Source organism: Schistocerca piceifrons, chromosome 9 (genome assembly GCF_021461385.2).
Source record: "Schistocerca piceifrons isolate TAMUIC-IGC-003096 chromosome 9, iqSchPice1.1, whole genome shotgun sequence".
NCBI classification, from domain to species: domain Eukaryota; kingdom Metazoa; phylum Arthropoda; class Insecta; order Orthoptera; family Acrididae; genus Schistocerca; species Schistocerca piceifrons.
The window spans coordinates 63,713,960-63,730,864 of record NC_060146.1 but is presented as its reverse complement, the minus strand read 5'-3'; the positions used below and the strand labels follow the sequence as shown (position 1 = coordinate 63,730,864).

Genomic DNA, 16,905 nt, shown 5'->3' with positions numbered 1-16,905 from the left:
TTCCATTTCCAGGAGTGTATATATACGAGGGTTGGAATTTTAATAACGAAACTATTTATTTACAGCTCGTACAAGATAGATACGTGTTTCAAAGTTTTGTTGACCTTCAAAGTAGTCACCAGCACTGTGTATAACCCGTCGCCAGCGATGTGGAAGTCGTAGGATACTCTTAGCAGTGCCAGTAGTGTTGACAGTTCGAGCTGTGTGATCTATTGCCCGACGAATTTGTAGCAGTACTGAAGCGAATGCCGTGAAGTGTTTCCTTCAGTTTAGAAATCGAGTTGAAATCACCAAGGATTAAGTCATGGGAGTGCTGTAGAAGGTATAGCACTTAGCAGCCCCATCAGTCAAACAAATCAGTAACTGCTTGCACTGTACGTGGTTGAGCATTGTCCTGCAAAATGATGGTCAGGTCCCGCAGAAAGTGTCATCACTTCTAAGCTGGTCGTAGGTTGTGTTCCAAAAATGAACAGCTTGAACAGCCCCTACTGACATGCAGGGTCCCGTGATTCACGTGGTTGCCTCCATACCGTACACGTCCATCCGCTCAATACAATTTGAAACGAGACTCATCCTCGCAGGTAACATGTTTCCAGTCATCAACAATCCAGAGTCAGTGTGGACGCGCCCAGGCGAGGCGTAAAGCTTTGTATCGTGCAGTCGTCAAGGGCACACGAATGGACCTTCGGCTCCGAAAGCCCATATTGATGATGTTCCCAGCACTGAAATCTGCAGCAATTTTCAGAAGGGTTGCACTTTTGTCACGTTGAACGATTCTCTTCAGTGGTCGTTGGTCCGTTCTTGCAGGATCTTTATCCGGCCACAGCGACGTTGGTGATTTGATGTTTTATCTGATTCCTGATATTTATTGTACACTAGTGAAATAGTCGTAGGGGAAAATCCCCACTTCGTCGCTTCCTCGGAGATGCTGTGTCCCATCGCCCGTGCGCCGACTATTGCACTACGTTCAAACTCACTTAAATCTTGATAACCTGCCATTGTAGCAGCAGTAATCGATCTACCAACTGACCCAGCCACAAAAAGGTACGGCCAAACTTTCAGGAAACATTCCTCACACACAAATAAAGAAAAGATGTTATGTGGACATGTGTCCGGAAATGCGTAATTTCCATGTTAGAGCTAATTTTAGTTTCGTCCGTATGTACTGTACTTCCTCGATTCACCGCCAGTTGGCCCAATTGAAGGAAGGTAATGTTGACTTCGGTGCTTGCATGTGACTCATTGCTCTACAGTACTAGCATCAAGCACATCAGTACGTAGCATCAACAGGTTAGTGTTCATCACGAACGTGGTTTTGCAGTCAGTGCAATGTTTACAAATGCGGAGTTTCCACATGCACATTTGATGTATGGATTAGCACGGGGCAATAGCCGTGGCGCGGTACGTTTGTATCGAGACAGATTTCCAGAACGAAGGTGTCCCGACAGGAAGACGTTCGAAGCAATTGATCGGCGTCTTAGGGAGCACGGAACATTCCAGCCTATGACTCGCGACTGGGCAAGACCTAGAACGACGAGGACACCTGCAATGGACGAGGCAATTCTTCGTGCAGTTGACGATATCCCTAATGTCAGCGTCAGAGAAGTTGCTGCTGTACAAGGTAACGTTGACCACGTCACTGTATGGAGAGTGCTACGGGAGAACCAGTTGTTTCCGTACCATGTACAGCGTGTGCAGGAACTATCAGCAGCTGATTGGCCTCCACGGGTACACTTCTGCGAATGGTTCATCCAACAATGTGTCAATCCTCATTTCAGTGCAAATGTTCTCTTTACGGATGAGGCTTCATTCCAACGTGATCAAATTGTAGATTTTTCACAATCGACATGTGTGTGCCGACGAGAATCCGCACGCAATTGTGCAATCACGTCATCAACACAGATTTTCTGTGAACGTTTGGGCAGGCATTGTTGGTGATGTCTTGATTGAGTCCCATGTTCTTCCACATACGCTCAATGGAGCACGTTATCATGATTTCATACGGGATACTCTACCTGTGCTGCTAGAACATGTGCCTTTACAAGTACGACACAACATGTGGTTCATGCACGATGGAGCTCCTGTACATTTCAGTCGAAGTGTTAGTACGCTTCTCAACAACAGATTCGGTGACCGATGGATTGGTGGAGACGGACCAATTCCATGGCCTCCACGCTCTCCTGACCTCAACCCTCTTGACTTTCATTTATGGGGGCATTTGAAAGCTCTTGTCTACGCAACCCCGGTACCAAATGTAGAGACTCTTCGTGCTCGTATTGTAGACGGCTGTGATACAATACGCCATTCTCCAGGGCTGCATCAGCGCATCAGGAATTCCATGCGACGGAGGGTGGATGCATGTATCCTCGCTAACGGAGGACATTTTGAACATTGCCTGTAACAAAGTGTTTGAAGCACGCTGGTACTTTCTGTTGCTGTGTGTTTACTTTCCATGATTAATATGATTTGAAGAGAAGTAATAAAATGAGCTTTAACATGGAAAGTAAGCGTTTCCGGACACATGTCCACATAACATATTTTCTTTCTTTATGTGTGAGGAATGTTTCCTGAAAGTTTGGCCGTACCTTTTTGTAACATCCTGTATAGGCGTGCCGACCACAGCACCGTAACCTGGCTATTTACATATGCCGAATGCAGCGCCGTATTCTGGCTGTGTACATATCCCTTTTTAAATACGTGTGCCTATACCTGTTTATTAGGCTCTTCAGTATATTTTCAGTTAGGCAGAGATTCATTGAATAGCACCTCTACGTAACACATACTTAAAACGTGCAGCCCGGTAGTTAACTTGTTCGTGGCTGTTGTGGACAAACAGAGCTAGTTCAGTTTCACAAGATGGTTGTTTGCATAATGTAGCATTATTCCTGCAGAGCACCTACAGAGAATGTAATTAAAGCATCTAAATTATTTTCGGAATCGGGTAATCTGTAACACTGAACAGTAACTTCGAACTGTCACTCCCATCTTTTATTTGAATTAGCGAGCAAGTGTCGGCTGTGTTTGAGAAACTTTTATCTTTGCGTTCTCATATACCTAAACTTGTGACTATCAGAGACCATTCATTCATTTATCGAATTACATCAGAAGTAGTTCGGGTGATATCGCTGTTTCGAGGAATAAGCTCTTGCGTCATGGAACAAGAAGTTACCCGTTACGGCAACGTTTACGGCGCAGGCGAGGATGAAGGCAGACGAATCCAAGAAAGTTTTATATAAGAACAGAAACAAGAAAAAGGTCTGTGGCTTCGGTAGTATCAATATGGATTTAATTAGATGATTGTCCAGATAAGGAAAAAAGGACGAATTAATGATCAGCGGTGGCTCCTGAAAAATGGTTCTTCAAGTTGGATCCTGCTATAGTAATATGTATATATTTAAAAATTGGCCAGCTGGGAGTAGGGCTTGTACTCTGTGTGGGCCGTACAAACCTAATTATGTGTATAGACAGTTCATGCAGTCCGAGAATCGAGAATCTAGACAATTTTTACCTGTTATCGACATACATACAGGCGAGGTATAGGTCTCGTGGATTCTACGACCATCGAAAATGTTTTAAATTCAAGACAGAAGTCGGATAACAAATGAAAAAGAAATACCTTTTCCTCTGATATAATCACAGACTAACAATTTTTTTTCCTTTCTTGTATCGTGAAAGCTTGCTTGTTGCAAAATGTAATGATTTTAGATCAACGGCAGGTACTCTACAGTTTTTAATGTCCCAGTTTGCGAGTATCAGAATATATGGCACAAACGGCCGTGTCATTTGACTTCATTGACTTAGAAGCTAATGTTTATTATACTGCATAAGGGTCGTAGATCTTAGTATGCGACATAAATTTCAACATGATACGTCTTCTCGTTCCTGAAAAAAGGATCCTATAAAGGTTCCGTTTTCACCGATTGAGGTACGAAAAACGAAATGGAATAATGTACCGAGGAATGAAACATACTAAATCTGTCCATTATAAAAATGTGGAGAAACTTGTGTAGATTCGGGTCGACATCAAATGATTATATTTCATATGTTTACCTCATGAGCGTACGTTAAGCGTATGTTGGTGATGGTTATTCATGTAAGTGTGATTGAATTACGTTTTGGCTATATTATATTTTCTGTGTATAAGCGTAATTGAACTAGTGAACATCCTGACTACATCTATACAACCGAAATTCTCTACAGGTGAATTAATGAATAAATTAATAAATAATGCAACTGTAGATGCAGATGAAAGCGACAAATAACTAGCGAAGTACGTACTGGTAAATTATGTACCATTCTACAGTAAATGTAGCGTATGGATTTCCAGTACAGGGCATAGTTTCATTTTTGAAAACATAAGTTATGTATATGTGTAATAGTACCTATATCAAACTAGTTGACAGTAACTTTTGAATATGTATTGTAGCTTCAGTTTGGCTAACGCTATTCTGAATTATTCTGATATCATTATAACAGTTTCTTTTAAATTAAATATACTGTACACTATTTCATATAAGATTAGAGTTTATCTAGTTTTATTTAACCACTGCATGCAATGAATGTTATAATCGTAATTATACCTTCCTGTTTTAGAAAACATTTTCGTAATTCTGTCAATAATTCAGACGGAGACTCACCATAATTAGCGCGAATTAGTGAAGTCTAGTTTTGTCTAGCGCCTCACCACGAAATTACTAGACGCTATAACTGCTTTTGTGTTTGACTCTAATGGAAAGGATCACTTGTGCCATAATGATTTATGAAGATAATGAGTTGTATCACAGTTGATTTAGATTTCAAAGTACACCAGAAGATGGCCTGTTAACGACTGAAACCTGTTGCGTAATGAATTTTGGAGTAATACGGCTATTTGCAAACATGAGTTTCCAACATCTCCTAAAAGCCTTGAAATAGTGAGGTTTCATTGTACTTTGATAAGACTATTTTTCGGAAATTATTACGCAAAGAGCTTTGCTTAGAAAAAAAAAAGACGTGGCATGTGAATTTGGTTCATTACTAGCGGTAAATTGTCACACTGCCGTAACATACGAGTGCCTCCCGATTATATTTTCTGCTACAAGAGCCAACAAGTTAAAACAGTACAACTCGTCCTTGCATGCTAGCGACTGTGTTACTAAATTATTAAAATTACTGACACTTCTTGATAAGCTGCTTTTATTTGGTGAGCATCATCAGTTGTGCGTCCGCCCCGATAGCTGAGTGGTCAGCGCGGCGGTGTGTCACACCAAGGGTTCGATTCCCGGTTGGGTCGGAGATTTTCTCCGCTCAGGGACTGGGTGTTGTGTTGTCCTCATTATCATTTCATCATCATCAGTGGAAGGCAACGGGAAACCACCACTGGAATCACTTCCCTAGACGCTCATGCCGTAAGGCAGAACACAAAGTGAGTGATCAATTGTGGAGTGAACTGCACTAATAATGAAGTATGTTACACATTACATGAACATCTTTATATTGAGAGAAAGAGTGCTGTCATTTTCATAGTAAGTTATACAGGGTGTTACAAAAAGGTACGGACAAACTTTCAGGAATCATTCCTCACACACACAAAGAAAGAAAATATGTTATGTGGACATGTGTCCGGAAACGCTTACTTTCCATGTTAGAGCTCATTTTATTACTTCTCTTCAACATGCATCCACCCTCCGTCGCATGGAATCCCTGATGCGCTGATGCAGCCCTGGAGAATGGCGTATTGTATCACAGCCGTCCACAATAGGAGCACGAAGAGTCTCTACATTTGGTACCGGGGTTGCGTAGACAAGAGCTTTCAAATGCCCCCATAAATGAAAGTCAAGAGGGTTGAGGTCAGGAGAGCGTGGAGGCCACGGAATTGGTCCGCCTCTACCAATCCATCGGTCGCCGAAGCGTACGAACACTTCGACTGAAACGTACAGGAGCTCCATCGTGCATGAACCACATGTTGTGTCGTACTTGTAAAGGCACATGTTCTAGCAGCACAGGTAGAGTATCCCGTATGAAATCATGATAACGTGCTCCATTGAGCGTATGTGGAAGAACATGGGACTCAATCAAGACATCACCAACAATGCCTGCCCAAACGTTCACAGAAAATCTGTGTTGATGACGTGATTGCACAATTGCGTGCGGATTCTCGTCGGCACACACATGTCGATTGTGAAAAATCTACAATTTGATCACGTTGGAATGAAGCCTCATCCGTAAAGAGAACATTTGCACTGAAATGAGGATTGACACATTGTTGGATGAACCATTCGCAGAAGTGTACCCGTGGAGGCCAATCAGCTGCTGATAGTTCCTGCACACGCTGTACATGGTACGGAAACAACTGGTTCTCCCGTAGCACTCTCCATACAGTGACGTGGTCAACGTTACCTTGTACAGCAGCAACTTCTCTGACGCTGACATTAGGGATATCGTCAACTGCACGAAGAATTGCCTCGTCCATTGCAGGTGTCCTCGTCGTTCTAGGTCTTGCCCAGTCGCGAGTCATAGGCTGGAATGTTCCGTGCTCCCTAAGACGCCGATCAATTGCTTCGAACGTCTTCCTGTCGGGACACCTTCGTTCTGGAAATCTGTCTCGATACAAACGTACCGCGCCACGGCTATTGCCCCGTGCTAATCCATACATCAAATGTGCATGTGGAAACTCCGCATTTGTAAACATTGCACTGACTGCAAAACCACGTTCGTGATGAACACTAACCTGTTGATGCTACGTACGGATGTGCTTGATGCTAGTACTGTAGAGCAATGAGTCGCATGTCAACACAAGCTCCGACGTCAACATTACCTTCCTTCAATTGGGCCAACTGGCGGTGAATCGAGGAAGTACAGTATATATTGACGAAACTAAAATGAGCTCTAACACGGAAATTAAGCGTTTCCGGACACATGTCCACGTAATATCTTTCCTTTATTTGTGTGCGAGGAATGTTTCCTGAAAGTTTGGCCGTACCTTCTTGTAACACCCTGTATATGCTCTTCTCCACTAGACACTTTATTTCGAAAGTTTCTCTGGTTGATCTGGGGAAGGGGACGAAACAGCGAGGTCATATCGGTCCAATGGGATTAGAGAAGGAACCATCCCAGCATCTGCCTGAAGCGATTTAGGGAAATCATGAAGAACATAAATCAGGATGGCTGGACGCTGGTTGGAACCGTCGTACTCCCGAATGCGAATCCCAGTGTGCTGACCGCTGCATCACCGCGTTCGGTCTCATTACACGCAGAAGGCTTGTCAGCCAGGGAAGTCGCTCAACGTGTGCACTGGAGTCTTAGTGATGCGGTGCCGATGTGAAATAGGTTAAAATTGACAGGTGGTGTTGAGGAGTTACACCGCACAGGCCACACACGCTCGCCAGGTACCATTTTGAGTCAGAGAAACCGACATCTGAGTGCTCCGGAACTAAATTCGGCGTTCGATTCTACACAGAGTACGTGAAAGAACTTTCCCCCCTTCTAACAGCCGTGTACCGCAGGTCTCTAGAGGAACGGAAGGTTCCAAATGATTGGAAAAGAGCACAGGTAGTCCCAGTCTTCAAGAAGGGTTGTCGAGCAGATGCGCAGAACTATAGACCAATATTCCTGACGTCGATCTGTTGTAGAATTTTAGAACAAGTTTTTTGCTCGCGTATCATGTCGTTTCTGGAAACCCAGAATCTAATCTCTAGGAATGAACATGGATTCCGGAAACAGCGATCGTGTGAGACCCAACTCGCTTTATTTGTTCATGAGACCCAGAAAATATTAGATACAGGCTCCCAGGTAGATGCCATTTTCCTTGACTTCCGGAAGGCGTTCGATACAGTTCCGCACTGTCGCCTGATAAACAAAGTAAGAGCCTACGGAATATCAGACCAGCTGTGTGGCTGGATTGAAGAGTTTTTAGCAAACAGAACACAGCATGTTGTTATCAATGGAGAGACATCTACAGACGTTAAAGTAACCTCTGGCGTGGCACAGGGGAGTGTTATGGGACCATTGCTTTTCACAATATATATAAATGACCTAGTAGATAGTGTCGGAAGTTCCATGCGGCTTTTCGCGGATGATGCTGTAATATACAGAGAAGTTGCAGCATTAGAAAATTGTAGCGAAATGCAGGAAGATTTGCAGCAGATAGGCACTTGGTGCAGGGAGTGGCTACTGACCCTTAACATAGACAAATGTAACGTATTGCGAATACATAGAAACAAGGATCCTTTATTGTATGATCATATGATAGCGGAACAAACACTGGTAGCAGTTACTTCTGTAAAATATCTGGGAGTATGCGTGCGGAACGATTTGAAGTGGAATGATCATATAAAATTAATTATTGGTAAGGAGGGTACCAGATTGAGATTCATTGGGAGAGTCCTTAGAAAATGTAGTCCATCAACAAAGGAGGTGGCTTACAAAATACTCGTTCGACCTATACTTGAGTATTGCTCCTCAGTGTGGGATCCGTACCAGATCGGGTTGACGGAGGAGATAGAGAAGATCCAAAGAAGAGCGGCGCGTTTCGTCACAGGGTTATTTGGTAAGCGTGATAGCGTTACGGAGATGTTTAGCAAACTCAAGTGGCAGACTCTGCAAGAGAGGCGCTCTGCATCGCGGTGTAGCTTGCTGTCCAGGTTTCGAGAGGGTGCGTTTCTGGCTGAGGTATCGAGTATATTGCTTCCCCCTACTTATACCTCCCGAGGAGATCACGAATGTAAAATTAGAGAGATTCGAGCGCGCACGGAGGCTTTCCGACAGTCGTTCTTCCCGCGAACCATACGCGACTGGAACAGAAAAGGGAGGTAAAGTGCCCTCCGCCACACACCGTTGGGTGGCTTGTGGAGTATAAATGTAGATGTATATGTAGATGAACTCAGATGTTTGCTAGTGTACGTTGCTGAACCAACAAAATCGTCAATTACCATCGCAGTGGGAACGGGACCATCGGTATTCGACCGTCGACCAATGGGAACTTGTCAGCTCTGCGTACTAATCACATTTTTCCTACGGCAGGTCGATGATCGTCTCCACAAACGCCGTCATCGAGGTGAACGGCGGCTCGAAACGTTCAGCGCGCCAAGAACGCAGAGTGGTGGGAGCAGTACATTATGCTGCTCTTGCATGCGACCTGTGGCAGTAAACGAAGACACCCTGACAGCTGCGCACCAGTTTTATCCCTTCCTAAGCATCTCGGAACCAGAACCGTGCTCAAATGGGTTGAGGAGCATTTCAGTGATCTCACGTTGATATCTCGGCAACCGAATTCACCTGATGTCGATCCTGATGAAGCCCTCTGGGTGACCAAGCGAGTTGGCGCAGTGGTTAGCACACTGGACTGACATTCTGGAGGACGATGGTTCAGTCCCACGTCCGGCCATCTCGATTTAGGTTTTCCGTGATTTCCCTAAATCGCTCCAGGCAAATGCTGGGATGGTTCCTTTGAAAGGGCACGGCCGATTTCCTTCCCCGTCCTTCCCTAATCCGGTGACACCGATGACATCGCTGTTTGGTCTCTTCCCCCAAACAACCCAACCCAGCCCGTCTGGGTGGCTATCGGGCGCCATCGCCGCGTACGCAAATCAGCGGCCGGCTCGTATTTACCTGAATTACATGACCTGTGCGTAGATATGTAATGCCACATACCTCCGCCGACCGGTGTGGCCGTGCTGTTCTAGCCGCTTCAGTCTGGAATCGCGTGACCGCTACGGTCGCAGGTTCGAATCCTGCCTCGGGCATGGATGTGTGTGATGTCCTTAGGTTAGTTAGGTTTAAGTAGCTCTAAGTTCTAGGGGACTGATGACCATAGATGTTGTCCCATAGTGCTCAGAGCCATTTGAACCAAGCCACATACCTCCACAAACCCTTCCCATAAACTTTAGGGTCCCTGAGACGTGTAATAAGTGAGTATCTCGTTCCAGAGTCGGACAAACAAGCTACTAGGCAGATGGTCATAATGTTTTGGCTCACCAGTGTATTTAACAGAAGTGACTGTGTCGAGCAGCACGTAACTGGTTCTGTATTCGAGCACTACGGAACAGTTTTTCTTAATCATCCGCATTAACTAACTAAAATTTTTCTACGTATAGAGCAAGCTGCGATTCACTGCAACAACTAGAAATTTTATACCATGTAAGCGCGTGCAGTTTCATTTCGTTTCCCCTTTTTTTTTTAACCAGGCAGTGGGAACGGAGACAGAGTAAGTAGGCGACCAAAGCAAATTTGCGGCGTACTCACCGGGTATAAGGAGATGACGAAGGCAGTGTACCCCCTGAGGACACGCGGGACGTGTCGCCTCACGTAGTGCATCGTGTTGCCGTAGATGGCGTACACCGCAGTCACGGCCAGCGTGCAGATCACGATGGCGGATATGATGGCCGCGTGGGGCTCTGTGAACAGAGGAAACGGGGTCCGTGGTCGATATGTGGGCAGACAGCTAGTGGGTCGGTGGTAAGGCACCGACTACTGAAAACACATCATCGACAACTACGATAATGTGACATTCCAGACGGATCTGCTGCAAATACACGTCTCGATTTTGCCGCCGGATCGAATTGTGTAAGTCCCACGATATTTCATCGATGCAGCTGCTCGATATCTTTACCCCCTTCTCCATAACGACCGCCCCCTTCGCTACAACCTCAGTAAAGCCAATTACTTCCCACCGAGGTCTTCTCCGTTGATTATTCTCTTTTCTCCACTGTCATGGAACGCGCTGATACCTCAGCCGCTCCACTTGATCCTAGTCTCCAGTACCTGGAGCAGTTGCCCCCCTCTGACTCCAATCACAGCACACGACATTAATCCGCCAGTCCATAAACAACATGACCCTGGTATATGGAAATGTCGTGTGGCTAGGGCCTCCCATCGGGTAGACCGTTCGCCTGGTGCAGGTCTTTCGATTTGACGCCACTTTGGCGACCTGCACGTCGATGGAGATGAAATGATGACGATTAGGACAACACATCACCCAGTCCCTGAGCGGAGAAAATCTCCGACCCAGCTGGGAATCGAACCCGGGCCCTTAGGATTGACAGTCTGTCACGCTGACCACTCAGCTACCGGGGCGGACATGACCCTGGTCATGACTGTGTCACCTACCGCCACCATAGAGAAAGCCCCTTCTCCTTACTGACTGTCTCTATAACATCATCCTCTCTAAGGGCTTCTACCCCGACCTGTGGAAGACTTTCCGCATCCTCTAATTCCTCAAACCCATCAAATCTCCATCCATCGCCTCTTCCTATCGTTCCATATGCCTCACCGCCCCCACGCCCGGGTTCCCGGGTTCGATTCCCGGCGGGGTTAGGGATTTTCTCTGCCTCGTGATGGCTGGGTGTTGTGTGATGTCCTTAGGTTAGTTAGGTTTAAGTAGTTCTAAGTTCTAGGGGACTGATGACCATAGATGTTAAGTCCCATAGTGCTCAGAGCCATTTGAACCATTTTGAACCTCGCCGCCAGTAAGGTCTTCGAATCCATCCTCTCCCATTGTATCCATCAGCACCTTAATCACCACCACCTCCTCCCCCTTACCCAGTGTGGCTTCAGACCCTCGTTCTTCACTAAAGACCAACTCCTTATCCTCGTCCACCTTCTCTCCCTCCTGCTTACCTCCCATCGTTCCGCCATTTTTGTTTCCCTCGACCTCCAAAATGCTGATGACTGCGTATGGAATCCTGGTCTCCTCTTTAAACTCTGCTCTGCTTATCAATTTTGTCAGTCGCTTCCTTCCTCTCCCGCCATCCTTCCTACATCACCCTCCACAACACCAACTCCCGCATCTTTTATCGCACTGCTGGCGTCCCCCAGGGCTCCGTCCTCTCCCCTCTCCTCTATCTCCTGTACACTGCCAATATGCCCAAGCCATCCCCACCAATCCACCTTCTCCAATATACTGATGACACCGCCTTCCTGGCTCTCTATCCCGCCCTTCAATGGTCCCAACACACCCTCCAAACCCACCTTGACCAGTTCGCCACTTGGTGTATCCAGTGGTTCCTTTGTCTCCAAAACCCAGGCAATTATCATAGGCCACACCACCCGCTCCTTCCATCTCCATGATTTCTCCCTCAGCATTTATGGTCGCTCCATCCAGCTCATCCCCACCCTGAGATACCTTGGCCTCACCCTTTACCATCAGCTCACCTGTACCCCTCACCTCCTGACCATCCAGCAGAAAGCCCATTCTCACCTCCACCTCCTGATACTCCTGTCTGGCCAGACATGAGGATTGCATCTTTCCACCATCCTCCGCACCTATGAATCTCTCATCCGTCCTATCCACTTTTATGCCAGAGTTGCCTGGATCTCCGCACCCACCCGCTTTTACAAGGCCCTCCAAATACTTGAACGCCATGTGCTCCAACTTCCTTCCCCCACACGGCTCCTGTATGACTTCATCCCCTTCCCCCACCTCCTCATTTTCCTCCAATGTCTCTGCATCCTTTACACTGTCTGCAGGCTTGATCCCCTCCACCCCCTCGTTTCCTCCTTCCTCTCCATCCCCTGTCCGTTGCCGCGTCTCTATCGCTGCATCTCTCCCTCTCTCCACCTCCACACCCCTTACTTCCTTCATCAAGGCAATTTCCAGCACCTTCTGGATGTTGAAATTCGCCGTGACATCTACCCTTCTTTCCAACTGTAACCTGTCCTTTTTCTCCCCCTCCCCAGGGCCCCCTTTTTCCTCTCCCCTCCTTCTCCCAGAGTGGAGGAGGAGGAGGATATTAGTGTTTAACGTCCCGTCGACAACGAGGTCATTAGAGACGGAGCGCAAGCTCGGGTGAGGGAAGGATGGGGAAGGAAATCGGCCGTGCCCTTTCAAAGGAACCATCCTGGCACTTGCCTGAAGCGATTTAGGGAAATCACGGAAAACCTAAATCAGGATGGCCGGAGACGGGATTGAACCGTCGTCCTCCCAGAGTGGATTTTTCTCCTTCCCTCCCTGAGTTTCTGCACCCACTCCTCGACTGCTTCCCTCCCACGTCCTTTCCTCCCGGGCCCTCTACAGCGCGCCCAGCGCCTGTCTCTCCCCTATCTCGTCCCCTCCCTCCCTTCTTCCCCTCCTCCCCTCCTCCTTCTTCTCTCCTCCCTTGTCTGTATTCCCCTTGGCAGATCCTCTCTCCTCATCGTCTTCAGTGTACTACGTCAGTCTTGTGTTTGGTGCTGTTCTCCCTTGTCGTCAAGAGCTGTGATCTTAATTGTGTGCTCGACTTGTACTTAGTGTTATTGTCAGCGATTGTTATGTGCTAGGTCGTCGGTCGATACTTTTATGATCCAATGTGTGGTTTTGTTTTGTGTGCGCTCATTTTTTATGGTTTTTATCTCCTTTATACAGTGGCCCCCCCTTTGTTGTCTTCCACGATGTTCCCCTTTTTTATATCTATGTACACCATAGTCTCTATGTTATTTTGAATGTCTTCTATTGTATGATTAATGTCTTTTGGCTGAAGAGCAGCGTATATACTGCTGCCAGCTCGCCCCAGATAGGGCACTGAAGTACAATAAAGAAAAAAAAATCGACGTCTTCTGGTGGGGTAGGGTATGGAGTGTCACTGAGTACTAAAGACGATCACCTCTGGCTTGCGCAGTTGGTAATTCAGACAGCAGCCATTACATTTCTGTCGTATTACAGCCAGTGTCTGGGCTCTATCAACAGAGTCTCCAGGATGTTACCTTTCAACAAGATGATACAAGATCGCGTATTGTCTGTTCTGCCCTGACGTAGCTCGATACAGAGGATTTCCGACTATTTCCCTCGCCAGCACAGTCTCTACATATCTCAGCGAAATGGTCACGGTTTCCAGGCAGAGACTGTCATGTCAACCGTTCGCCAGTGACTGCGATCGGTGAACTTCGCCACAGAATTGAAGCAGAAGGGAATAACGTGCCGTATCTGTCATCCAAGCTCTGTTCGAATCAGTCATCGACCCAGTTGGAGCTATTATTGCTGCCAGTTGGGACTGCACTGAACTGCTTTTCGCATCTGGAGAGCCATAGATCACACACAAATTTAATAATGTATTCCTGTTGCTAAGCGCCTGCACACAATTTTTCTGTTCTTTCTGGAGTTGCGGTTTTAAATGATAACAGTGCTACAGGTGCATTAGAATTACCGCATTAGTGGAGAAGCTGTGTGGTGGAATTATAAAGGAACGTCTGGTGAATGTAATCGTAATATTAAAAGGAAATCCAGTGTAGATAACGTGTTGTTGTTGTGGCCTTCAGTCCAGATACTGATTTGATGCAGCTCTCCATGCTACTCTATCCCGTGCAAGCTTCTTCATCTCCCAGTACTTACTGCAACCTACATCCTTCTGAATCTGCTTAGTGTATTCATCTCTTGGCCTCCCTCTACAATTTTTACCCTCCACGCTGCCCTCCAATGCTAAATTTGTGATCCGTTGATGCCTCAGAACATGCCCTACCAACCGGTCCCTTCTTCTTGTCAAGTTGTGCCACAAACTCCTCTTCTCCCCTATTCTATTCAATACCTCCTAATTAGTTACGTGATCCACCCATCAAATCTTCAGCATTCTTCTGTAGCACCACATTTCGAAAGCTTCTATTCTCTTCTTGTCCAAACTTGTTATCGTCTATGTTTCACTTCCATACATGGCTACACTCCATACAAATACCTTCAGAAACGACTTCCTGACACTTAAATCTATACTCGATGTTAAGATATTTCTCTTCTTCAGAAACGCTTTCCTTGACATTGGGAGTCTACATTTTATATCGTCTCTACTTCGACCCAGATCAATTATTTTGCTTCCCAAATAGCTAAACTCCTTTACTACTTTAAGTGTCTCATTTCCTAACCTAGTTCCCTCATCACCACCCGACTTAATTCGACTACATACTCGTTTTCCTTTTGTTGATGTTCATCTTATACCCTCCTTTGAAGACACTGTCCATTCCGTTCAACTGTTCTTCCAAGTCCTTTGATGTCTCTGACAGAATTTCAATGTCATCGGCGAACCTCAAAGTATTTATTTCTTCTCGATGGATTTTAATACCTACTTCGAATTTTTCTTTTGTTTCCTTTACTGCTTGCTCAATATGCAGATTGAGTAACATCGGGAAGAGGCTACAACTCTGTCTCACTTCCTTCCCAACCACTGCTTCCCTTTCATGCCCCTCATAACATATTCGCAATAAAAAGGATAAGTGATCAAAGTTCAGCTAGGTGAAGAGAAACGCATATGATTTTCATAGATCTGCAAAAAGCATAAGGCACCGTAGCAATAAAAAATTTTGATAATATCTTGATGAGAGAACAAGAAACAGGACATATGTTGCTGCAGTTAAAAATATTTACGAGCAATTAGAGACAATAATTAAAGGAGCAAAAGCAATCTTCCGAGTAGTGCGACCAACCAAAAGCGTCAGACAAGGGCGCTGTGCGCTAAGGTGACACAAGTCGTGGGACACCTCTTAATGTGGTGTCGGGCCTCCTCTTCGCCGGCTCAGTGCAGCAACTCAACGTGGCGTGGGCTGGACGAATTGTTGGAAGTCTCCTGCAGAAATGTTCAGCCACGCTGCATCTACAGCCGTCTATAATTGCGAGAGCTGCCAGTGCAGGATTTTGTGCACGAACTAACCTCTCCATTACATTTCGGGAGATCAGGGTGGCCAAATCTTCATCTAATTATCCAGAATATCCTTCAAACCAATCGCGAACAACTGCGGCCAGCTGGCATGGCGCATTATCATCCATAAAAATTAAAAATTAAACTTCCATAAACACCCACAAAAATTAAACTTTGACAAAACACATTATATACAGTTCCACACAGTAAATGGAATGACACCATCAATAAATATAGACTTCAATCAGAGATCGGTAGCTAAGGTAGAAAATTCAAAATTTCTAGGTGTATGCATTGATGAGGTGTTGAGCTGGAAAAAAGACACTGACGATCTGCTGAAACGTTTGAGTTCAGCTACTTATGTTATTAGGGTCATTGCAAATTTTGGCGAGATACATCTGAGTAAATTAGCTTACCATGCCTATTTTCATTCTCTGCTTTCGTATGGCATCATATTCTGGGGTAACTCATCATTGAGTAAAAGAGCGTTCATTGCACAAAAGCGTGTAATCAGAATAATTGCTGGAGCTCATCCAAGATCATCCTGTAGACACTTATTTAAGGAGCTAGAGATCTACACTGTAGCCTCACAATATATATATTCACTTATGAAATTTGTTATTAACAATCCGAACGAATTCAAAAGTAATAGCAGTGTACATGGGTACAACACTAGGAGAAAGGATGATCTTCACCACTCAAGGTTAAATCTAACTTTGGCTCAGAAGGGGGTAAATTATGCTGCCACGAAAGTGTTTGGTCACTTACCTAATAACATCAAAAGTCTAACATATAGCCATATAACATTTAAAAGGAAATTAAAAGAATTTCTTAATGGCAACTCCTTCTACTCATTAGATGAATTTTTGGATATAGTAAGTGGGTAATTTCCCCAAGAAATGTCATAAAATAGAAGATATTCAAAATAACATAAAGGAGAGACTATGGTGCACATAGATATAAAAAAAGGGGAACATCATGGAAGAGAACAGACCACAAAAAAAAAATTAAAAATATTAAGTGTCATGTAATATTTTGTGTAATGTAATATCTTGTACAGACACCGTTTATTAATCTGACACATTCCACATCATTACGAAGTGTCGTATTCATGATCTATGGAACAAGTACTAATCTAATCTAATCATCGTTGTTTTGTGAAAATGAAAGCCACCAATGGCTGCAAATGGTCTGCAAGCAGCCGAACATAAACATAAACATTTTCAGTCACTGATCGGTTCATGTACACACAGCCCAAACCATTATGAAGCCACTACCAGCTTGCACAGTGCATTGTTGAAAACTTGGTTCCATGGCTTCTTCGGGGTCTACG

At 45.2% G+C, this 16,905-nt stretch overlaps 1 protein-coding gene across 1 annotated transcript in view; it reads right to left on the bottom strand.

The window, feature by feature from the left end:
• LOC124716705 (organic solute transporter alpha-like protein) overlaps nt 1–16,905 on the bottom strand; it is a 158,505-nt gene that overhangs the window by 91,655 nt on the left and 49,945 nt on the right. Inside the window, exon 2 of the mRNA XM_047243247.1 lies at nt 10,222–10,373. Within this exon, the coding sequence (XP_047099203.1) occupies nt 10,222–10,373 (152 nt within the window). The remainder of the gene's footprint in view (nt 1–10,221; nt 10,374–16,905) is intronic.